The sequence below is a fragment of the Apteryx mantelli genome, chromosome 4 (assembly GCF_036417845.1).
Source record: "Apteryx mantelli isolate bAptMan1 chromosome 4, bAptMan1.hap1, whole genome shotgun sequence".
Lineage (NCBI taxonomy): Eukaryota > Metazoa > Chordata > Aves > Apterygiformes > Apterygidae > Apteryx > Apteryx mantelli.
The window spans coordinates 73,157,458-73,182,169 of NC_089981.1; the positions used below are offsets into that span (position 1 = coordinate 73,157,458).

Here is a 24,712-nt window from a genome sequence, read left to right on the forward strand (position 1 = left end):
TGTCTTGGGGAAAACTTCGCAAGACAGTGGGCTGCATGCCAGATGAAGGGATGGCATGAGAGAACTGGATTGTTAAACATGGGGAAACAGGATCAGCTGAAAAATTGCACAGCAGTGATACAGTAACAATAACCTCACCATCCTCCAGTTCAGTTCCTGGCTGTGATCACAGTCAGCGATGCTTCTCCCCTACGCAGAATTATAAATTGCCAAAACTGTCCTACCTCAGGCAGATCTTCAGACAAGGGAGGGAATGCAGAGCTCTAGTGCCAGGATCCAGCCTTGACTTTGTCTAATACGTCTCAAACATAAATATATCAGAAGATACAGAAAAGGCCCAAACAGTCTTCAATCACTTGATGGATGCAGAAACACTAAGTTTTCTTTCCATAATGTGCAAATGTGATTAAAATGCTACAGATAAAAGGAATGAGTTGGGGCAGGCTTGCTTTTGCTCAGTTCCTTCTTTCAGCTTTCTTTACAATGATCTTTCTTTAAATTTATGTTTTTATTTTCTAAGATGTTACAGTAACTCCAAAGATGTGTCTTGTTCTCACGTGGCTAAGGAAATAGGATCTTACAACTTCTCTCTGCCCCCTCCCCCTCTCAAACTTTTACCCTAAAGGGCATGAAACGAGAAGCGTATTGCAAGGAAAGAATCATCTAAAACTGATAAGCTCTGTATGCTTGTGATTAAATTGTCAGAGCTCTTCCTCAGTAATGCAAAGAAGCAAGCATGAGAAAAGCCCTCTGGGGATATGAGAGTGGGGGGTGGGGTGAGGGGGGCTTCAATTAGTTATAAGGATGGAAGAGCAAAAAGCTGATATTCTCCCACAACAAGCAAATATTTGGAAAGGACAACTCCACAGTCAAATTTCTTTTTGCCTAGCTGGGTAAATTGCTGCCTCTTGGCAGGGCAGTGACACTGGTTCTATACTTGAGACACAAAAACTTCACCCAATCTAGAGCTGGCAGGTGAAGGTTCCCTACGGTCCCACCATCACAGACCCCACTGCTGCGTCTTTTACCTTTTGGGTGCTTTTCCCCTAAGCTCCTCCTTCTTGTCCGCTAAGTGCAACGCACATGAGCTGTTCACAAAGAGGAAACCTAGAAATCTCAAACAATTGAGAGCAGACACAGGCTTTGTGTTTTATAGCAGATATAATTTAACCAAAATTCAAAATACATTTTTCTGATCAACTTTAAAGTATTTTAACAATTATTTGCACTGGTCAGGTTAAAATGACTAAAAAGCATAATCATCAGGAAGCAAACTTCAAAAGTGACATTTCATAGTAACACCATCTTTTCTGTTAAAACAAGGGTTGTGGTTCTAACATGTTTTCAAATACAGACTTCACTCCAAATATTAATTAACAGAAGAACTGAGTAGCAACATCCATTCCTCAGAAGTCTGTGTCTAGACTGGAAATCTCCCAAGGTCAGTCCTGGTCTCTGGCCAGCCTGAATTTTTTTGCACGTTCAAAAACATATCAACAAAGGACTAATGGAATTAGACCCAGTGGAGAACAGAACAGAGAAATAATATCATAATGGGAAAGCTTTTCCAGAGGAGAAGGATGATTGGGATAGATTACCTTACCTAGAATTGTAGGCTTGCTGGTAACAATCTTTGTATTTGCCTTTCTCACTGAACTGACTGCTATAAAGGCCAAACCTCCCACTAAACATCAGCTCAGATTGTACTCTCCCCTGTACACAGCCTACCTCCCCCTCTCTTTTAAAAACATTCAAATCAAGTTATACCACTAGAGTATACCCAGGATGAATTTTGCCCATTAACTTTTACCCATCTTATAAAAAGAACCGATAAAAAGAATTATTCCAAAACTAATCAACCTCTATTACTAGAGTATAAGAAAAAAAAAAAAATCTCTGTGAGAAGATAAAAACCCCCCAAGATCCAAGACAAGAATCAATAGTTACAAACTGCATGGTAACAGTGCCATTTACATTCAGCTGTATGCCTGCACAACCAAGACCCAGGCACCATCCTCCGATACTACATGCTTTCTGGCCTAGCTTCTAACGTTCTTGCATAAGCACTGATAGCCTTGATACAGACTTTCCCAGCTTCCATCGCACTGGATGATCTCGATCAGTTATCTAATTTAATTTTATTGATTTCTTCTTCTTGGCTTGTTGTTTTGATATGGTATGCAGAGCAGATTCCGAATTGCTCACTGATGGCTGAGGCAGGAGTAGTTTTCCAGACTGTGTTGGGTACTTGGTTTTCATAAGGACTTTAAACAGTGGCTGGGACAGCATATGCTTTAGTTGCTTTTTCATTCCCTTCAGCATTTTTTGTTTCTGGCTTTCTTCTTGCTCAGTAGCTTTTCCTCCTTGGGACACAAACCAAAGATACAGAATGTTACCACAAAATAAGAACTTGCATTGGCCTTTTTCACCAGGCTTTCATAGTTTCAGGGGCAGATGCTAATCTCTCATATATCTCTCCTCTCTCTCTGTCATCTATGAGACTTCCCAGTCACTTAGGGTGTCCACAGTAAAACAAGGTCAAGGTCAAGAAGAATCCTGACTATGGAATAACTATGCCCTAGCTATCATTTTTCTGGTAACTCATTCCATTGACTCTCGACCCAGAAGAGAAAAGACTTAGGAACAAAAGGAAATGGGACCCCAGCAGCCAAGGTATTAGTTTAGGGCTTCTGGCTTGGGCAGAAGTCTCTTCCATGCGGTCATTACTTTGCACATGCATCATTTTAGCATCTGTAGAACTGGAACAGTAGCCCTTTCCTCCTTATTAAGGACACATGAAAAACAATGAGCTGCTCATGTTTAATATCAGAGGAGGAGGATGAGTGTAGAAAAGACCTTAGTTAATATGATCAGAGGCCTGAACTGGAAAGAAGGGATGGAATCAAGGTTTGCTGTCCTGTACATTGAAGGGACATTATTAAATCCTTTGCAGAAGTATAAGATGAATTTTATTTGTGGGGAGCGTGACTGAGATTTTAATTTGTCTAGAGCAAGCTATGGAAGAATCAGAGACTGAATAAATCTTAAAGCATGAAGCTGGCAAGATTCTGGGTGGCAATTACAAAGTGCTTAAATCAAAAGCCATGACATACTTGGACTAGAGGTGCAGTTTTGAAACCCATCTCAAATCACAGAATCTTCAAAGTATGTAAAAACAGACAGCAAAGTGCTAGTTATCTGAGAGCATTCCTGAACAGTTTGGATAGAGCATTGACTAGTGCTTGCTTGGAGAGGGGTCTGGAACAAGCTAACCCAGCCATGAGCAAGGAAAGAAAAAAACCAAAAACATGCTTCAAAATGAAGGTACCTGCATATTTGGCAGCTAAAAAGGATAGTGGCAGCTTTAGCTGAAGTGACCTGGAGAGCAGCCCATTCAGGATGCCTTCAAAAGACTGGAAGGAAATCATCCCTTTGATTCCTAGTATTAGGACACAACGTGGCATTTTACAGTCCGTCTAAGAAGCGGTGTATACCTTCATGGCATTCAACTAATAGGCACGTACAGCTGCATAGCAGCAATGGTCCTATACACTCATGCAGACTACTGCACAGCCTGTAGAACATTTAATCTTAAGATATAAGAAATTATTATACTTCAAATAGCTGAGGTTTCAGGTAGTGTGCTAAAGGTAAGTACTGGGCATTTAGCCTACACAACTCAACCCACATAAGGCTCCCAGGATTTTTGTTGTGTGCTAGTGTTTCCTGGGTGTTCCCACAGAAAGCTGCCAGGCTCCTGTTCTGCTGCCTGACTAGAGGAGGGCAGAAGGGATAGGCAGAAGAGAAGAAACATTTTTCTTTGACGCAGAAGGGACAAGACTCAAACATGATGTACCAAGCTGTTAATTTACCCTCAACTGGTTGCCAGAAGTTAAGCAGTTCTTATCCTATGCCATGTGGACTTGTCTGTGACTTGCCAGAATTGTTACACCTCACTCCCTCAGCTGCTGGACTATCTACTACACAATCATCCTGAGAACACAAGCAATGCCACCTACTACTAAGTAACAACACTCCTCTCTTTCCTCTTCTACCCTGCAGGTTTTAGAGTTCCTCTGGTATGGTGAGGCTCCTTTCAGACACCTGTGCTACAGGACCAGCTAAGCATACCCATAAACAAGCATTTCTACTTGCCCATAAAGACGTCATCATCAAGATCAATTTCAAGAGCCTCGGCAGCTTGCTGGAGCCAAGAGTTATGCTGCTTTGCCCGACTGTTGAAAAATTCGGCCTTCTCAATCTGCCGTGCCAGATTCATCCGCTCCTGCGACAAAAGCATGTTTTAGTTATCCTGGGCAGATTCAAATGTGGGGCTATTCTTCAGGATCAGAGTTTGAGAGCACATATTACAATGCAGCTGAGGTGCCAGTCTTGTGGAGACACTCTTGATTGATATCTGCACTATGTAGAGGTCTGCTGGCGCAGTGGTGGGGGTCATTGTTTGCTAAAATGTTTTCCTGCTTCAGATCCATGCTAGCATTTGACTTTTAAATTAACTCAATGACTAAACGTGCTAAAGGAATCAATACTTCAGAGGCATCAGGTGCAAATCACAATTCAGATACCCTTCATTTCCAAGGTACGTAACTCCACAGTACAGCTAGGTCTTTAACTTACCAGCTTCTACAATGGGGGACAGTCACTAGCTTCACGACACTCTGAAGAATTAAGTTCCTCTAGGCCATACAGAAGGAGCTACTCATGTTTTCAGAAACACACCTGACCATGTTCAGCCACAGGTCAGTATGTCCTGTCTGTCTTCCCAGCTGTTTACAGGTTGAATGGAGATGTCCAGCAAGCCAAATTTGACCTGCAGGCTTCCAGCCGGGCCAAGCTGTCTTAAATCACTAGTTCACTACGGAAAGAAAATCTGCGCTGACAGTAAATAATAACCAACCCAGCAGTAAGTTCCACTGTTTGGAACTTGCCAATGATTGCACAGGGTGCAAGACACCCTCATCACCCCTACTGAATAGTCAGGTGCTACACAGTAACACACAGAACAGCCAGGATAATTAAAACAGCAGAAACAGAAGAAATTAAACTTGGAGTTGGCTAGTAACATGCTGTCAGTCAATTCTCAGATCATTATAAGAGCTTTTAAACAGCTTTTTCATCTTCGTAAAACTCGTGTCCACTTTTGGTCTCTCCTCTATCATGTCTCACCAATTCTATTCCTCTCAAGTTTGAAATTCTTCAGCATATTTTTTGAACTTGAACAGAGGCATGCAGAACCAGAAAAGGAGCATGCCAACAGAACAGACATTAAGAATCAACAGCACTAGTAGTCTCAACTACAATGGCTTTTGATTAAGCCCAGGTCAAAGAGTAAATGAGACCTGACCCATTTGGAGGGCCTAGAAGGCTGGAGTCCTGTAATTACAATTGCAAAGATATCTGATCTGGGGAAAGGACCACTATTATGGATAAGAGAGAAGATATTGAGACAGTGGCAGGGAAATTTAAGCATGGAAACAATGCTTATTCACCCACAAATTGATAGTGTGTGATAAGAGCCAAGAACTATTCATCAAGAAACACAGAAGGGACCTCTGAAGAAACAGTCTCAAAAGAACAGGAGATTTCTTTTAGTAACCAGACACATTTGGGAAGAGGGGTAAGAAGGTGAAGGAGGTTGGGAGGGAAAAAGAAAAAAAAAATATGACATTACTGAGAAGAAAAATGACTCTGTGGAAATGCTTGTTTACCTTCCTGTTTTAGAAGGCTGCATCTCCTGAAAGATCCAGATACCATTAATTTCAAAGCTATGTAATTCCACAGTTCAGCTAGAACTTTAACTTATCAGTTTCTGCAATGGCGGACAGCCACTAGCTTCAAGACACTCTGAAGAATTAAGTTCCTGCAGACCAGAGGTCCATCTGCAGTAAGTCTGGGCTTTGAAACTTGCTGCCATTACTCCCAAGGTAATGATACCACTGTTGCTACTGGGCTGGACCCTGTGCTTAATCCAGGCCAACTGGATTTAAGTATGAAGCAGGATACCACAGGGAGATACTTGTTGCATTCTTTGACTGCTTGCATTTTCTCCTGTTCTCAATGGTTGTGCAATATTTAGATATTCCATCCCCAGCCAGATTCCCATCTAATGCAACACCTAAATATGCCCATTTGTGCATGGCTGATGTCACCAAAACTATTAGACAGTGCTGTTGAGTCATGAAATGCCCTCTTACGCAAGAAGCAGGAAAGCTGTGTACTGTTTTGGAAATCCTAACCATTGTCTATTATGCTATCTTGTGAGTCACTGTATGACCAGGTAAACTCTTCCTAATGCAGCCAATATCCTAGAAAAAGGGAATGTCTGGTTCTGACCGCACTGCTGTGGCATCACTGGTACAGGAACTTTAATGACTGCTAACAGTCACTGTAGAAAAAAGACATTCACTTCCCTGTACTGTATTTGGGAATCCAGCCACATGAAGTTCTATGTGACAACACTGAAGACAAATCTAATTGATGCTTACGTTTGAACCCATTTATTGGGAAGAAATCACAAATATCATTAAAAAAAAGTATAGTGTGCTTAATTTGAATTTCAAATTCAGAAATGAAGAGTAATTTTCACCTGAAACCTGGAAAGAACATGATGGGAAAGGCACTAATTTGAGTAAATCAGCTACTACTCAGACTGTTTTTTCTTTACCTTTACAGAAGTCATGTACTTGGTTTCAACTGGGAAAAATGGCAGCTCTTCACTCTTCTCCAGGGTTTTATAGATTTTCCTAAAATTGATCAAGTCATCAGGACCGATCAATAATAAGCTAAGGCCTTCATGGGCAGCACGGGCTGTTCTGCCACTTCTGTGCACATACAACTCAGATGTACGAGGAACCTGCAAATATTCAGACATGTCATGAAGCTGAGTATGAAAAGTTAGCAGCAGCCTGTCACACTTTGGCCAAGAGGTCACCCGATGGTATCAGGCCTTCTGATAAATTGCCTTTTATATATACACATAGTATACCGTGCATAACACAGCTGAAGGTAAGAGTGAAGGATGTTGTCTGGAGACACTTTTTTCCCTGGTCTTTTCTTCTGCGCATAATCTCTGATGAGTCTCTCCTAACTTCTGACCTTCTGCATTTCATTTGCAAAGCAGGAAAAAAAATTTGTGTGTCCTCAGATAAGAGTTATAGGGTAGAGTCATTTGACACCTTGGGATATCGAAGTAAAGTCAGAGATGCCAAAAGCAGAAAGAAGAACTGTATCTATTAGGTCATTTCTCATATAAACACAGGTTTATTATGCGTTACCACCACTAACAGTCACTGTAGCAGTGAGATCCTTAGATACAAAGCGCTATAGGACAGTTAAATAAAAGATGATTAAATCTCTATATGAGATTTATATAGGACCGAGAATCACAGCTTTAGAGTATACAGGGTTTGGATCAGCAAGAGCACACTTCAAAGCCAAAATGGTAAAAGCAAAAACATCAGAAGTACTTAACCTGGTAATGGATGACATGCTGCACGTTAGGAATATCAAGACCACGAGCTGCAACATCCGTTGTCAGGAGGACACAGCTGAGAAAGGGATAACATTTAATAAACAAAATAGAAGAGTAAACCATCTGCCAAAAAACATAAGATAAAGTGACCTAGAATTCTACTGCAACAATTCAAGGAACAGACTTGTACTACATCACCTGCTAGAAGCGTGCTATTTGCTTGCTACTACAGAAAACAATACCCAGTGTTACATCAGAGGCAATCTTAATACAGCAACTCTTAAAGTAAAAGAAATAATAACAAATGATAACTTCTGCAGATCTATTCTGCTTCCAATAACGAAATTCACTACCTTGCAGAATTCTGTTTTCCTATGCTTTCATTCTCTCCCAACTCACAGGAATTAGTGTAAAGCACTATTAGATGACCTAATCCCACCTCTCAGACGGCAGGTATGCTCCCCTCAAGTGCATTTTTCAGTGCTTTGCCCAGGCCAGGTTTAAAATCTCATTAATTTGACATGACCATACAACTGATGATGCAGTTGATCTTTCAGCAGGACAGAAAGGCTATTATGTGTTTTATCAATCGAGAAAATTGCAGTATCATTTACATTATGGATTTAATTAACAATTTGTTTGGGCTGAAATGTCTTCTACCAAGTTGCACTTTAAAAAGTTCTATTAGTTGAAAGTTAGAAATATAAGGGGGGATTCTTCTCTGACAATTAGGGCTTCCCTCACCCCCTACAAATGAATGAGTTCTCAAAAAAGTCATTCCTTCATATGAACAGTCTACTACTGAGACAAAGAGTCTCTGTAAGCTATGGAACAATTTGTTTTAAAAAATCTGCTAGCAACTAAGAAGAGTTACTTGTATGTAGCAGGCATTTCTTAAGATTTTATGGCATCTGACTGCATACCCTGTGGCTAAAAGGTTCAAAGCAGAAATAAATGGAAAAAATTCCATGACCTGCATTCTGCAGGAGGCTGTGATAGACAGTCTCAGATTTCTTCGTGCCTTGAAAAAAATCTGTTTATATGAAAATGCCCTGCCTGGCCTAGGCCAAGGCTATCAATACTACCTTTTGCTAACAGTTACTGCAGATCAATCATAGTAATTCAATCTCTCTTTTCCCTGCCTGAATCTATTACTAAGGTACAAACAAATTCTAATGCAACAGGACAGCATGCAGTACCCACATAGCAGTACTATGCTCTAAGGCTTCTGGTTACAGAACTAACGAGACCACCAATTTGCACCCCAAAGGCCATTCCAACATCAGCAGGAAACAAGAGTTCTTCAAATGACAGGACAGGCCCCTGCTGGGGCAAACCTGACTGTCCACTGCTGCTGAAACGCACAACTGCCCCTTCTCTTGCATTGCTCTAGAACACCTTGATCCTCAGGAAGCTAATTCATCTAACTAAAACTGCAAAAACCTAACCCAGCAAAAAGCAATTACTCTTCTGATGGTTTAGTGAGATGAATCAACCTACAGAAAGATCAAAGGACCTGCAGGGCCAGGACACAGGAGAAGTACAGGATGGTTGTAAAAGCATATGGCTGACAGCAGAGCAGGGGACACTTCCTTCAGCAGTAATGAGCTGTCATAGGATATCATAGGACAATTCAGGTTAGAAGGGACCTCAGGAGGTCTCTAGTCCAACCCGCTGCTCAAAGCAGGGTCAGCTATGAGATTGGACCAGGCTGCTCAAGGCTTTATCCAGCTGAGTCTTGAAAACCTCCAAGGACAGGCAGCCTGCTCCAGTGCTTGGCTGTCCTCATAGGGACAAAGCACCTTCTTACATTCAGTCTGAACCTCTCGTTTCAACACCCACTGTCTCTCATCCTCCTCATGCACCACTGTGAAAACCCTGGCTTCATCTTCTTGATAACCTTTTCTTAACATAACTGGAGGGCTGCTATTAGGTCCCCCTAAAGCTTTCTCTTTTCCAGTTATACAAGCCCAGTTGCCTCAGGCTCTTCTCACAGAGCAAGTGCTCCTCAACCATCTTTGTGGTCTTCCACTGAACTCACTCTATTGCCTCAACGATCCTGTGGAACCTCATCCTTAATGAGTAATAACCTGGGCTCATGAATCATGGACAGATATCCCCAGTCAACTCCCCAAACCTGCTCCTCCTCTAACTTAGCTATTTCCCCCCGCCATCCTTTTATATGTTTTCTTTTGTACTAGGAAGCAGAAAGTCAACTTACATCTCTCGCTCGGCAAACCTTTCCAGGTTTTTTAGCCTTTGCTTCTGGTGCATGTTGGCATGCAAAGGAAGAGGATCACAATTTAAGATGGTGAGGAGAGAACTGAGGCGTTTTATACAGTCTATGCTGTTTGCAAAGACCATGGTTCTTCCTGGATACTGGAGGAGGAAGTAATAGAGATAATAGTCTTTCTCATTTGTATCACAGTGGATTCTGGTTTCTGTTAGAGTCTCAACAGTGGCCTCTTTCCTTGTTAAGTCTATCACTTTGGGTTTGCCCTTTATTCCTACTTTTTCCATTAACATTTCTAGTTTGGTCTTCTTGTCAATCTTTTTAGCATTCTTCTTCTGCACAATTCTTGTGGGAACCTGATGGACCAAAGTCAGCGTGGCAGAAAAAACAAAAGTCTGACGTTGAGGGTTATATTGTGAATCATTTAACATTTCCAGCAATTGAGAGAGCTCTAAGAAATGACCTCTTTCAACCATTCGGTCTGCTTCATCGATCACAAGGCACCTGTCGAACAGAAGACATACAGTACAAGCAGTGTGATGCAGTTAAATACAAATCTGATACTCTTCAAAAGAGTGTTCCCTGCTAAACACACAGGGAAGTTCTGCATGTTAAACCCAAAGGAACACCAGGTATGCCTGGGTAATTACAGTAGCCTTCTACATTTCTCTTCGAAAAAATCAGTTTTTTAAAGCAACAATGAGGTTTTCGTTAATAGCTTTAATTGACATTTCTCTCTCTCAACACAACCACTGTAAATTTCTATAAAGTATTCTAGCAAAGAAATAAGGGATCTTACCTAGTCAAAATTATTTTATCAATAAATAAGCATAATCAGTGCTCAGTGGTACCTCACAACTCTTTCCAAGTGGTTAGTCTAAAAGGCACCTTTACCTGAGCTGCCGAAGATTTGAGAGATGGGGGTGTCTCTCTTTAATTAGTTCCCACAGACGGCCTGGGGTTGCAATGACAATTTCTGGCTTTCGATTCAGTACACGTTCTTGCTTCTGTGCAGCCATGCCTCCAACTAGAATGGCAGTCTTAATGCCTAGAAGACATAAACAATTTGTCTCACTAATTTATCAGTGAAAATCTTTACCTAAATCCACTCACGGAAGTAATTTTAAATCTGTATTGCAACTATCATTAAACTCTTTGGCCAGGAAACTTCTGTTTTTTTGTGTAACGCTGAACATACAGCAATGCCTGCAGCTTCACAGAGAAATTCTGGTAATAGGAAGATGTCAAAAATAAAATAGTCTTTCTTTCAGTGCACTGGTCTTCCAAAAGCAAGAATCATCATGTATGTGTTCCATAGCTGTTAGCTTTGTTTACCTGTACTTCAGAATCTGTGTGTCCTAATTAGAAAGTAATTCACTATTTCCATCATGTTTTGTCAAACAAATTTGGATGAACAAGCACACCCCTGCTGCAAATAACCCAGCAATTCCCTGTAAGAATAAAACTTAGAAACACCCATCTTGCTGGTAACTGCTCACTTGCTATGGAATAATCTTAACAAGAACATTACTGCCTAATTAAAGGTTCTCTGGACTGCAGAGTAGTGCAGAGAACATAAGTTAACTTTAAGCAATTTGCTCAGATACTAGGAGTCATCTAGTTCTGGAAGCACAGATATCGCCATGGCTTCTTTCACCCTACTTCTTCAAAGGATATACTGGCCCTTGAGGAACTCCAGGCTACTGTGCATGATTCCTCCAGGACTGGAGCTAGTTCAGACTTTTCTTTACCACTGTTTGCTGTGTAACCCATGCTTTCAGGTGGGATTTGTTCAAAGATGGTTTGAGACAAACAAAGCCCACATCAAAATATATTTTCTCTCCTGTTGCAGCAACTAGACTTCACTTGGGTAGCACATTTTTACATACAAACAGCATTCCTCATATCAGAGCTGTACTGCCATAAACTGATTATTGTAGGCTAGCAGCTAAAATTGGCCATGTAATCAGCTACAGACTGATGAGCACAGCGGGATGTATGGACACCAAAGGAAGATGTGTTTAAGTGTTCATTGCACTGCAAAATCTCTTCAATAAACATACAATTGCTACCGTTGGAGAAGGGGAAAGTTATTTCCCAGGCCTCCCTATCCCATACAGTTTCATATTCTCACCTATTCTAACAGCTGCACTGACCTCCAGTTTGGAAAAGAATGCAGCAGGACAGAATGCTTTCATCAGAGTTGTTACTCGGTGGAAATGCTGTAGCTTGACTTTCATAGAAGATAAGTCAGACAATCCAGCAATGCCTTCTGTCCTTAAAATTTAGGGCATCATTCCTTATCTTGATATACATAACCTGTATCATCCAAAACTGGGACAAAGTTATCTGTGGCTAGGTATCTAGTACTGATCCAGTGTTTCTAAAACAACAGTCAATAGCTATGTGTTGGAAGAAACATTTTAAAACAACTATCTCATATTAATTGTACACTTCCATTTGCATCTCATTCAAGAATCTTACTGCATTTCTCAAATGTTAGTGACTAAGAATCACGACTGCCTCAAAAACTACCCTAATTTTATGCAGAAGAAACTGTGGCACACATCCTGGCTCAACACCAGAGTTCAGAATCAAACCCAGTGCAATCAGATCTACATACCTGTAAATCTTGCAACTGCATCAATGTGGTGTTTTACTTGTACAGCTAATTCTCTTGTGGGAGTAAGAACCAGTCCTAAAAGGGGTCTCTTTCTATTGGAGCCAAGAGTATGTGTCTTGTCCATAGAATCAAATTCAGCATTTTTCATCACCCTCACATGGCCTGTTGTGAAAGGTGCATCATTTTCATCTCCACTGCCTTCAACCTGTTGATGGGTTAGTTCTTCTGTTTCATCCTCATTTCCCCATCTTGTTTCATCATCATCCTCATAGGACTCTTTAGCATCACTGTCATTTCTGCTCATCAAGCTGTTTGATTTTTGCCATTCCAGCACAGAGTGAATCATAGGAATTGCAAATGCAAGCGTTTTGCCACTTCCTAAGAAACAAAAAACCAAAAAATAATATAGACTGACAGGACATTAAATTTATTTGAAGAGAAAAGCAGCAGCTAATCACATCCTGGTTTTAGAAAGATGTGATCTTTACAAGATCAGAAAGTAAACAATAGCATCTTGCCTGCTATTCCCTTGATATATCTCCTTGAGGTCACCAACAGCATATTTCCTATGGAACAGGTATTTTTCCAATCCCCCGCAGGTCAGGCAGATTAATTTGTTCTGAAAGTAGTTTTAAAAAGCTGTAGCTGCAGCCAAGATCTTTTTAAAGAACCATATGCCCGTAAGGAGAATACCATGCCCTAATTGACAGTTCTGATCAATGTTCTCCAAATAAAGGAATAGCAAAGGAGGCCAAGGACAAACTGAAAAGTATTTGAAGGATTCACTTCCATTTTCAATTTATAGTATTGTGTTTGCCACTTTCTGAGAAGCTAAATTTTGACATACTTTACCCTCTAATTTCCTGATCTATCACCAGTTCACTTTTTTATAATTAAAATGTATAAATTTGATTTAAAACAGAACATCCACTTTGGAAGGGGGAGGAGGGGAGCGTCAAAGAAAATCATTTCTCCCCTAACTATAATTTCAGGGGTTCACTGTAAATTCCTGTGAGTTACAGGTACCTAACTGTGAGTCATGCCCCTGGCACATATCCCCCTCCGACCTATCTGCCGCTAACAAAAACATTATGTGAATCCTGACAGCACATCAACCCCAGATAAGGTTCTCATAAATATCAGCTCACTGGTGATAAAGGAACCATCCAGCAGCTATGGAGCGCAAGATGTTAATACACCATTCCTATAATAGGTCACTACTGGGAAGCAATCCTCTGGAGGTCTTATCTCACTTCCTTGAGCAGCATTTGCCCACAGTGGTTTGCCAAATTCAGCAGCACAGAAGTTTGTCTTTTTAGGGGAGAACCTTAATATTGGTTAATAAACAACTAAGCCCAGTACCACCATCCTGACCAATACTGCTGCAAAGTCTCGTGTCCCTTTCCCCATCCTCCTGCACGCCTGGGAGATTTCTTCTGACTTGTACACTTGAAACGGAAGAGTTTATAATCTGCATTTGCAGAGCACTTATCTAACAAGATTCTAGTCCATTAAGGGAACTCATAGTAATGTTGCATTACCAGAAACTATTAAGACGAAGAACACTGCTGGTCTTGAACAGAAAGTAATGCAATCCAACTAGTGCAAACATCAGTGTTCCACACAGCTAGATTATGCCAGCGATAACCAGGGCTATTTTGCAGGCACTAGATTCACCCACAAGATAAACAAATAATCACCTTACAGGGCATGTTATCTTCAAAAAACACAGATCACATACCAGAGTCGAACCAACCAAATCAGGAGAAAAATATATCTTGGTACCTGTGGATCCTACAGCTCAAGCTAATTTAATCTCTTTTAAACTGGTTTAGAATCTTATTGAGATATATAATTGGAACTTTAGCCCAAAACTTCACTAGTTGTTCAGAGTAGCTACATGGTACTGAACAGATCTGGTTAGATCCACTACAATATAACAGGCCATGGAACTGCCTGCTCCTGATCCCCACAGGGATCCACCACCACCTCAAGATTTTGTCATCTTCCCCCGTGCTGCTAACCAAAGAGGAAAGAAGGGTAGTTCTTTGATCAGTCACCTTCCTCCCTCAGGCCTAGCAGTGAGGAAAGCTGTAGGATCTGGAAAAGAGAACTGGAGAGTTTCAGCTTAATAGCCTCTCCCAAATGCAGCAGGTCCTAATGGACAATTGTTTGTATCTGCTCTCAAGTTTCTGCAAGACTACTGATGATCTGTTGGGCTCTCTGGAGAGAACTGTGCTTTCTCTCGTAAAAGAACAAACTAAAAGAGCAAAACACAGTCCAAGTAACGGATTATGCAAAATTAGAAGAGCAAGAGAGAAGGGTGGAGCAGCACAACCTGCTACTAACTACGCTTTCCATTCTGCAGACAGAGAGGGATTTGCTCCCCAGTGCTCCCAAAATGGCACCTTTCTGCAGCACAAAAACATCCTTTAAGTTTTCAGTTCCATTTTCCACAAACACTCCCTGCAGGGCTTTCTAATCTTATTAGCCTAGCTTCTAATTAAAATAAAAATGCAAATGACTGCATATCTTATTAAAATTAGTTTCTATACCTTCATGCTCAAGAGCAGTAAATGGCTTTACAAGACAAGCAGTGAGATAAGGCAACTGGAACAGATTAAACGAATGCCAAAAGAAGCCTTTAAATCAATGCGGTTCACAATTCTGCTTCCTATTTTTAGTTTTTTTGTGGGACAAACATGCTGCACTATTATCAAAGACAAAACTTCAAAGGCATCAGCAGCAAAACAACTCCTCAGAGGAAGAGTAATGCTCACACCTTTCACTCTATTGTTTAGGTGAAAAAGAAGCCACAAATGTCATTAGAGTTAGCAATACTCAAAGAGAAAAGCATGAGCTGATCGCAAAGTGGAATTTAGATATAATACCTTTAAAGTTAATGAAACAAGCTAATGCTCACTTCAAGCACAAGCAGTAAGAACCACTGCAATTAGTGAAAACACACAGACAAAGAACTAAAAAAAGGCATCAGGTGGGCCTGTTTCACTATGATAAAGGCATAGGCCATATTTACAATGCCTAATGCTCTATGCCCAGTATTTCCCATGCACAGCTCTAAGCGAGTACTGAATCTTCTTCGGAGGAACTTAGTTCTCTGCTCTGCCTGGGCATAGAACACCCATAAAAGTTAGGTTGTTGGAATATGACCCTACTTGTTTCATTAGTTCTACCTTTATTTACACTGTACTACCTCACAGTTCTCAGAATAGGAGATAACCTGCCAAACAACAAAGAGAGACTTTTGTCAAAAGCATAAAAACTCACTGAGAATTCTAAGCTTTGCATGTTGTACTTTGTAAAGTATTAAAATTTTGTATCATATAAAAGAAACATAAAATATTCCACCTTTATAGTGGATACAATATGCAGAAGCTACAAGCTCTTCTCCTACATATGAAAATCATAACAATAGATTTCATTTTAAGAGGAAAAACAGGAAGCTCACTGCGAATTCTACCAGTAAGGATTTGCACCTGTTTCTGCAGCACCAAGAACATCCATATTATCCCGGATTGCAGAAGGCAAGGCTAATGCTTGAATAGGAGTTGGAGCACTGAACCCCAGGTAACTTAAGGCCTGCAACACTGGTCCAGGTACAAACAGGTCTTTCCATGCAGACACATCAGCTTTGTGATCAGCTGAGGCAGATAAAATTTTTGTTGTCCAATTTTTAACTTTTTTAGAAGTAGTTACTGATGGAAGAGTTTCCTGAGTTTGAGCAGCCTTCTGTTTAACTCTTTTTTTCTTTTTCTTCAGAGCATTTTTTGTGCCAGATACACTCTCAGCCACATGTCCATGGTCCTCACAGTTTTCCCCTTTCACTACATCTTCACACTTGTCCTCTTTATCAGCTGGCACATCAACTTCTGCTGCATTAGGATCACCGCTTGTAACCGTTCTAGTTCTCAAATCTTTGTGTTTCTTTCTCTTTTTGGGAGAGATGACAGGCTCTTCCTCCCCATTCCCTTCTTCAGAAACATTATCAGCCTTTCTCTTCTTTCCTTTTACTTTCCCCACTTTGGAGGAACTCACTAACTTATACTCTGTGAGCTCCTCCAAGCATACTATGTCTCCAAACTGCTCATCAGCAAATAGATTGGGGTCAATTTTCACAGTTTTCCATTTTCCTAGTACTTCAATGCCTTTTTGTTTCAATTTAAAGGAAGATCTAAATTTCTTTTCCTTTTTTGTCTTCATTTTTATCTAAAAAAAAAAAAGGAAAAAGTGTAAGACATCAGATCAAAACAATATAAATATGAATGGTCTTAAGTGTAACTACAGAGGAGCAAACCTACAACTTGCTCCTACTTTGGCATTGTTGGCAAACACCTATGTTTTCACTCCGCAGTTTTCAAAACAGATGTAGCATGCGGCCCATGCATGTTATTACTGGCTACATTCAGTGCTATTGGTTTCAAAACCAACCAGTATATTGCCACATACTTTTTTTTTTTTTTTTTTAAGAAATTATGCTTCTAGAATAATACCAGAAACTAAACTAGAATTGCAAAAATAAATTCTGCACTGACCGCGGTGCACCCAGTCTGTTTATCATGGGCACGGTTTGGCCCTGCAGTGCCGGAGCGCAGGTCTGAAGCCCGCGGGCAGCCCCGCTGCTGCGCCTAGCCCTTCACGGACTGCCCAGCCGAGAGCTCAGCGACGGTCGGAGGCGCCTGAGCCGGCGCCGCGGTCTGATGGGCGGGCGGCACAGCGGGGCCCGCTCCCCGGGACACCTTCGGGGAGGCGGTGGGGGCCGCAGCCCCGGGCAGCGGGCTGGGGCAGGGCCCGGCGCGGCCAGCCCGCGGGCACCGCGCAGGAAGCCCACGGCGCCCCGGAGCCCGCAGGGTCGCGCCGTGCGGCGAGGGGCTCCCCGCCGACGGGCCGCTGCCCCCGGAAGGCGGCAGGGCAGCGGCCGGCCCCGCCGGCGAACTTACCGCGGGCTGCAGCCCCCGGGCGGAGAGCGGCCGGGCCGGGCAGGACACCCCGGCAGCCACCTCTGCGCTCCGCTAGGGCCGGCGCCCACCACGTGCACCCCCCGCGGGTGCGGCCATTACGGTGCAGACGTCACTGCCGGGCGCCCGCGTCGGCGGAGCGTGCGTCACGAGGGGCGGGGGGGGGTCGAGGTGGCGCGCGCATGCGCCGCGGCCGGGGCCGGACGTGAGGGGAGGGCGGCCCCGCTCAAGGGGCGCTGAAGCCGCCGTGTCGCGGCTGCCCGCGAGGCCGAGGAGGAGGCGGCGGAGGCGGCCGTGCGCGGCGCGGCGCGGTGCTGCCTCGAGAGGTTGCCGCTCCCTCCGCGCTTGCCGCGGCCGGGCTGGCAGGGCCGGTGCCCGCAGGTGCTGCCCGTGTCTGCCACGAATACATGCGCAGCTGTGGTGCTGCTCGCGTCAGTAATAACTAGCGCGTAGACTAGACATAGTGCTGCAGCCCCGACAAAGAAGGGGTAGGGGCATTTGTTTGCCTTCTGGCAGCTAAAAGTTTTCTTTCAAAATACAGTCAGCGTCTCCGCAGAACATTTGTATAGGTTTTTGTGTGCATAACACATCTTTCTCAGGAAAGAATGCATGAAGGACCTCTTAAATCTAATCTCTAAAATTAGCAGCTGTGGTTGAATGTCACCAGCATTGCTTTTCCAATAAAAGCCCTGTTATTCATGCTTACTTATGTTATTACTATGTTTTCTGCCTCCATTGTTTCTTGTTTAGAAGAGTATTGCGGGTAAAGTAATGCAATTTGGGACAAAGTTGCAAATAGCTATAGAAGTAAGCGTGCCACTGAGGTCACAGCATGCTGTTTTCTCCTGTGCGATCAAGTGCTCTTTGCAGCTTGATCTTGGCATAGGAAAAGAACATCATAAATTATATACTATGATAACAGAAGATTTGTATTTCTGCTAAAAGATTGGCAGATGGTCCGAACAGTTTCTTTTGCTATGAGACATAGGGAAGAGAGAATAAACGGGAGGTTTCTAGGTGAGAGAGACCAGGGCTGTGAACTGAGGCACAGTTAAAGCAGCAATTACAATTATTTCTTCTCTATTGTGTCTGCAGGTGCCTGTTGGCTCTGAGAAGATAAGAAACTGATTATTTTTTTAACCTTATAGCAAAGATTAGAAATAAGCATATTAAATGTTTTCAAGGACACTTTCATTTGCAGGGAATCATTGTTAATGCAAATCTGCCAATGCGTAACATGAGGAGCTGCTTCCAGTTCATATACTAATGTTAGCAAGGCTAAACAGCATTTGATGCTTTGTCTTCATGCTTTGTAAGAAATGAATTGAAACCAATGGGAGTCCTGAAGTGAGTTCAGGGAGCAGAATTTGATACAGTAGCTTTAAGACTTAATCTAGCAAACTTTATTTAAGTAGTACTGAACTGGGGATACTGATGACTGATAGTGCTAACTGGCTGGTAGAAGCTGGAATCTGAATTTCAATGGGGAGTTTTAGCAGTCTTAATGTATTCCTTTATTAAAAGTATCTTTCCCTATAGTTTGTGTAGCTTCACATTTAGAAGTGGTAATTTGTTAGTTTACAATTTTTAAACTTTATCTCCTTTTATGTTACTGAATATTAGCAAAACAAAATTGCAGAAGCAAAATAAACCTGATTACTCTCAAATGCTAGTGCGACTGATTCTGATTAAAGATTGGGGGGAAAAAAAGTGGACAGGTGAGTTCTTAGCAGTTAAGCCATTCTTACATGCTTTCAGAGTTTGTAGCTCTGTCTTGAAATAAAGAATTAACAGGGTAAATACTTGCCAGATTGTCTTGAATTATGCTTTTTAATTTAATTGTGGAAATACTTTTGCAGGGCATAGGAGTATTCTGAGTTTTTTTCCTCAGAAAGTCCATTCTTGGATGCAGCTCACTTTTCTTCTTGATCAGTATATACTCTGCTCTATATACTATTTATGTACTAAGGGACTGAATCACAGTCCCTAAATTTTAATTTGAAAGGGACATGTATATTTGTAATGAGCATGGAGGTTCAGTACAGTGTATCTGTATAGAGGTAGCAACTCTTCTTCCGGACATGGTGGGAACTTGCTGTATAAGAGGCATTAATTTTCTGAGTTGCTTCAGAAAGGCATAACCAAGGGAACTAAATGTTTGCTTAGTTTTAGAGATAACATTAATCTTCCTGAGTTATCACAAAGTCTCTATAACCCCAAAGTGATGCAGCTTATGTGTGTTGTGACAAGCCATTGTTTATGAGAAGTGTGCATTTGTGGCCTAGCAGGAAGTCAGCTCTTACACAGTCTGTAAATACAATTCCATTACCGACAGTGAAAAGCTAGCTGTTGGTCAAAAAGCCAACAACAAAGCAGAAGTCTGCTTTTTCCTCCAAGTCTTCTTTAGATAAGTTATTTATTTAACTACCAGGAAGGTGTAAACTGAAGATAATAACATGTATTAGTAATATTTATGAATCATGCCATTTATATGTTGGCATAACTCATATCAGTACGTACATGTTTGATTATTTTATGAATAATTTCCAAACAATTTAAGCCAATATGTCTGATGTCCCAAGAGAGATCGAGTGGTTTGACATCTTTATTACAGAACTTTAACTGACAACAGAGCCTTTTGTCCTTCCCAGCTGTAAACTTAGGGTTTAGCGGATCAGTAGCCTAGTGATCATAGAACACTACTGTGCAGTATTATGTATTAGATATATGTTTTGTCTATTAATATTGCGAAGTCTTGTAAAATATAAAAGATTTCTCCTAAGGGAGGTCAAACTAGAGATCTTTTGACTGATACCTTCAATCTTGAGATCAGTAATATGCTAGTTAAATTCAGTGGCAGAAACAGTTGAATTTGCATGTGAGCAACTGATGTAAGTTTTCAATTAGTAAGCAAACCCTTAATTCTTTGGTATTTCTCTTCTTTTTTCATTGTCTCTTGTGGGTAGATTGGTATCTGCTTAACTATTAATTTTAATAGCCACTACTGCTAATAAAACAACATGATTATATCATGATTTATACTGATATTAATCTTATGGTGTGTTTTACACAGGAAAAACATGCAGCCACTGGCCTTTGGAGTACTGGAAACCTCTTCTGTCTTTCTTTGGCATGTCAGATTAGGCCTGTCCTCCTGGTCCTGAAGTGGAAAGGTAAATCTTGGTTCTCTTGAGCTCAAGACCTTTGTTCTTAAATTTAAAAGGTCTGAAATATCATTCTAGAACTAACAAGATCCATTACAGCATATAGCCATAAAAATAACAATAATAACCTTGAGAGATGGATTGTTATCTATGGGAGAATTTTAGACTGAATTTTTCTTCCTGTCTTTTACAACATTCTGGAACATTTTTCCTATGTCCCTTCAATTTGTCAGTTCTCCATTTTAAACCTAATCTGAAAACATATATCTTATCTTTTGCCTGCACTGCTTATTTTTTCTCTCCGTTCTTTCTTTTAACTTTGCAACTGAGTTGCTTACTTATTTCTGTAAGGCATTTTTTGGTTTACAGTAAGCTTTGTCAGAGATGCTGTGCTTCTTCAGTTAAGGCACTCAGAAAAGCAAGACAAGATAATCTCCAGGTGTGTGTTTTAAGAGTATTGGTACATTTAACTGTAGTTACAATAGCAAAGACTTTTTCAAGTACAAATATATCAAGGTGAAGATTTTTCTGTATAACTGAAGAATAGTGGAGAGACCTATATCTAAGACGATGATAAAACCTACAATAGTTGTAAATGTGGTCAGATGAACAATAGATACTTTAGAATGCATTTTGAAGGAAAGAATAATTAAGGAAGCGATTAAGATAAAGGGGAATGAAATAAAATGCTGTATTGGTTAACTAAGGGGAAATCAGGCCAGGTCACTTAGTCTCTTGGGTTGTTGTTGTTGTTGTTGTTTTGTTTTTGTTTTGATAGGATAACTGGTTTTCTGGACAGAGAAAATATAGTTGATCTAATCTATCTAGACATCCTCAAAATATTTTCTATATAAGAAAAGATTAATTACAAGGATTAGGAAATGATTTCGTGGTGTGAAAGGAATTGGTTAAAGAGGGGAAGGAAATGCATATTTCATTTGTGGGAGCACACTGGTGTGTATATTGATGGACTAAGCTATAGGGTAGGTGGAGATTACTAAAGGAGTTTCTTAATCTTGTATACTAGTCTAATTTCAAACATTCATTAATGACTGTGACACAGTATGAAATTTGCTGCTGACACAAAGTTATTAATACAGAGGGGGAATTACGATATCAGGCAGATTGGAAGGACTTTGAGGACTGAAATAATGGGATGAAATTTACTCATACAAAGTGCGGGACCATTCAGTGAAGGCTAATACTGAGAATTTAGACTATAAGACAGGAGTTAATTAATTTTAGATGACTGTGGAAGAGAATGACCTCATGTATCAATTGATCACAGGATAACTGTGATCTGCCAATACAGTATATTTGGTAAGCTAATTCCTGAAGTTACTCATTCTTCATAGAAGGCATTACTTCCCTGAAACTGCTATCGACAGTACTATATACAATTCTGGTCACCTTAATTCAAGAGAGATGAAGTCAAACTGCAGCAGGGGGGAAGAGGCCAATCAGAGCGATCAGGAGAACTAAGAGCCTCTTTTATGAGAGGAGACTAAATGCTGAGCTTAGCTTGTTTAGCCCAGGATTAGAGGAGATGTGATTGTGATCTTTAAATACCAGGAGAGGAAGAATGCTTTAAAGTACAATGCTGGCACATGAAAAAAGTAGGTAAACTGGCCAACAGTAATTTTAGGTAGGAAATCTGAAGTTTCTATGGCAACCAATGAGTAAAGAATACTTGAAGGCAAAAACTGGTTAGTTTTAATATCAGGTTTGTCTTGTTTATGACAGACTGTTGTCATAGCAAGGAACTGGACTCATTGGCTACCTCTATATTAGGAATATAAATTGTGGTCTTTGGCTTTGAGGCAGGCTGGCGTGACCATGTCCATACTAGTAAACTCTCTTAACCTCCCATATAGGGCACTTTTATCCTTATTTCCTGTGGAGAATTGTCTGGGTTGGTGCTAACTCCTGACCTGAATGAAGGGACTGTTTGGGAGAATTTGTGCTGGCCTTGGGGACCATTCTGGCAATGTAAACAGTATGGAGCTCCAGCCCTTGGGCCCATGCCCAGTATTGTTTAATTTATGTAATTGGTTCCAGAGATTTCTTCAGTTCCCTGCTCCTTGTTAAGGGTTGAGAAAATTCCCCATATAATATTGTATAGGCCTCCATACTTAAATACTGACATCACTGAGATTTTTGCTATTGTTGTTCTGATTTCTAAAATGTAAATAAATACTGTTTTATGTGGATAGTTCAAAAGTTAGTAAATGTGGGCAAAAGATGTGTATTTTTTAAAAAATAGAAAAAAATCACTTAAACTTCATAAAGCAATTTGCTGTTAAATCCTACTCCAGATCAGAAATTCTACAAGTAGCTGGAAGGTATGAGGAAAAATAGCACTATATATTTGCTGTGTTGTTATTTTGTCTTCATGCATGTGCTGTTAACTGCTTTTGGAGATAGGACACCAGATTAGACACAGCAGGAGAGCTATTTTTTCTTAGAATAAAGAATGCAGTGGTTGTAATCTTACAAATGTCATTCTGCATAAAAAAGGATATCTTCTGTGTACATATAAAATAATCTTAAACCCTTTTTGTGTCTTAGATCTTATTGGAGAGTACTAAGTTACAAGAAAGAATATTGGAGAACACTTCACAGGTGATGAAAGCATAATAAGTACATTCCAGTGTTTTTCCCTTATACCCTTTTTAATTATATAGTTGTTATAATGAGTTGACAGAAGCGGCAAAAGAACAATCAGAAAATTTTGCAAATGACAATAGGACAATGAAGCAACAGTTTCTTAGCAACAAACTGGAAAAATAGGCTAAATAATGTTTTTATCTTACTGAGATTTGTATATACTACATTTCAAGAATTGTTCTAAAGTAGACAGATTTTTCTGTGTGGTTCTTTTAGGTTAACATTCTTACAGGTTTGCCTCCACATGGAGTTTTTTGAAGAGTAGCTTTTTGAGAACACATTCTTCCTTGGAGTCAGAATGGAATAAGAAATCTTGTTTTGGAGTATCTTAATCTGAAAAATGTATTTAACATTTATTAAGCTAAGCATTAACAAAACATTCACCTTTGAATCTGGACTTTTATATGCAAACAAACTCTTGCCCATTTCATTTTCCTGATGCAGTATTTCCACATCAGGAACTTTATCTAGATTGTGAATTGAAAAACATAAGTCTCAGTCATGCTTCTAGTGAAGTCAAAGTAGTGTGGTCATTAATAGAAGGAGGAGGTAGTGGTTTAAGTATGAAAAAAGGAAATGAGGGGAGAAACATGTGGTTAAGACATTAGATGGAACATCAGAGCTGCATTTTTGAAAGGTTTGGTGAACTGCAAGAAAGAGCCATCTTGGTGGTAGTGAACAGACTGAATCAAACTTCTGCACACTCAATTTAGGTGCTGAGTCCTGGCAGAACTGTGATTATGCAGTGCATGAATTACATAGTGTACAGTAGGAAAAGGGCATTTATGCTTTCTGGAATATTAACAGAAAAAAGGGAAACAATAGAAATGTTTAATTTAATTTTGTTTTTTAATGAAACTCTTCATTTCAAAATGAAATGTCTGCTAAAGATTAGTCTAAATAAAAAATATGTAAAAAAGTTACTTTAAGCCAAAAAAAGAATGAATTTTGAGTTGACACAGAATGTATTACTGTTGTTTTTTTTTTTTTTTTTGCTTTTCTGAAATAATCCAAAAATATTCTACTGAGTTTTCCCCTTTTTTTTGGCTTGGCCACTGCATAGAAAATTCTAGAGTTTAGTCCAGAGTGCACACTCCTTCTCTGAAATAATTTCTTGGCATGTCCTTCTATATCCTCCAAACCAGGTCTTTCATATCCCAACTGATTTAGGCATTGCAACACATTCTGAGACTTCCTAAATTTTTAGCTTCTCTGTGAATAATTTGATTTACAGATTAATTCTTTGGGAATGTGTAACAGGTAAAGTAAGAATCACAGGCTTTTCAGAGCAATTTCCAAAATATAGACACCTAACTGCGGGGTAACAAAGCCCTAGAAAAGGGCTGCAAAGGTAAGAAAAAAGATGAAGAGTGGAAATGAGTCTTCATTGTAGACCCACCGCCAAGTATGTCAAAAGATAAATATTTTTTTTTAACTTGGGATTAATTTAAAAGCATTCATCAGGGGAGGAACCTGCTTTGGACTTTTCATTAAAATCAGAAAGGCTTATAAAACAGGAGGCTTCTTGTGAATAATTCTGTTTTGAAGTAGTCCTGG

General features: G+C 40.4%; 1 protein-coding gene across 4 annotated transcripts; it reads right to left on the reverse strand.

The window, feature by feature from the left end:
* Positions 1 to 1,149: 1,149 nt before the first annotated feature.
* On the reverse strand, positions 1,150 to 17,422 carry DDX24 (DEAD-box helicase 24). 4 transcript variants are annotated; one of them, XM_067294917.1, is made up of 10 exons: positions 17,307 to 17,422; positions 15,846 to 16,575; positions 12,349 to 12,726; positions 10,620 to 10,773; positions 9,714 to 10,229; positions 7,493 to 7,568; positions 6,686 to 6,874; positions 4,156 to 4,285; positions 3,329 to 3,439; positions 1,150 to 2,363 (listed from the first exon to the last, which is right to left on the reverse strand). In XM_067294917.1, exons 2-10 carry the CDS (start codon positions 16,567 to 16,569, stop codon positions 2,128 to 2,130), a joined length of 2,514 nt encoding a protein of 837 aa, XP_067151018.1. In that variant the 5' UTR covers positions 16,570 to 16,575; positions 17,307 to 17,422; the 3' UTR covers positions 1,150 to 2,127. The 4 variants fall into 4 exon arrangements, with proteins under 4 accessions (XP_067151018.1, XP_067151021.1, XP_067151020.1 ...); XM_067294920.1 differs by lacking the exon at positions 6,686 to 6,874; XM_067294919.1 differs by lacking the exon at positions 3,329 to 3,439.
* Between the last annotated feature and the right edge of the window lie 7,290 nt (positions 17,423 to 24,712).

Bases quoted from the DNA above. Each gene is read 5' to 3' on its own strand.
- DDX24 (XM_067294917.1), bottom strand. From the start codon at position 16,569: ATGAAGACAAAAAAGGAAAAGAAATTTAGATCTTCCTTTAAATTGAAA. The intron at 6,875-7,492 runs GTTAAGTACTTC...GAATATTTGCAG, and splicing joins AGCATGTCATCCATTACCAG to GTTCCTCGTACATCTGAGTT. The intron at 2,364-3,328 runs GTACCTTCATTT...TTGTGTCCCAAG, and splicing joins TTTAGCTGCCAAATATGCAG to GAGGAAAAGCTACTGAGCAA.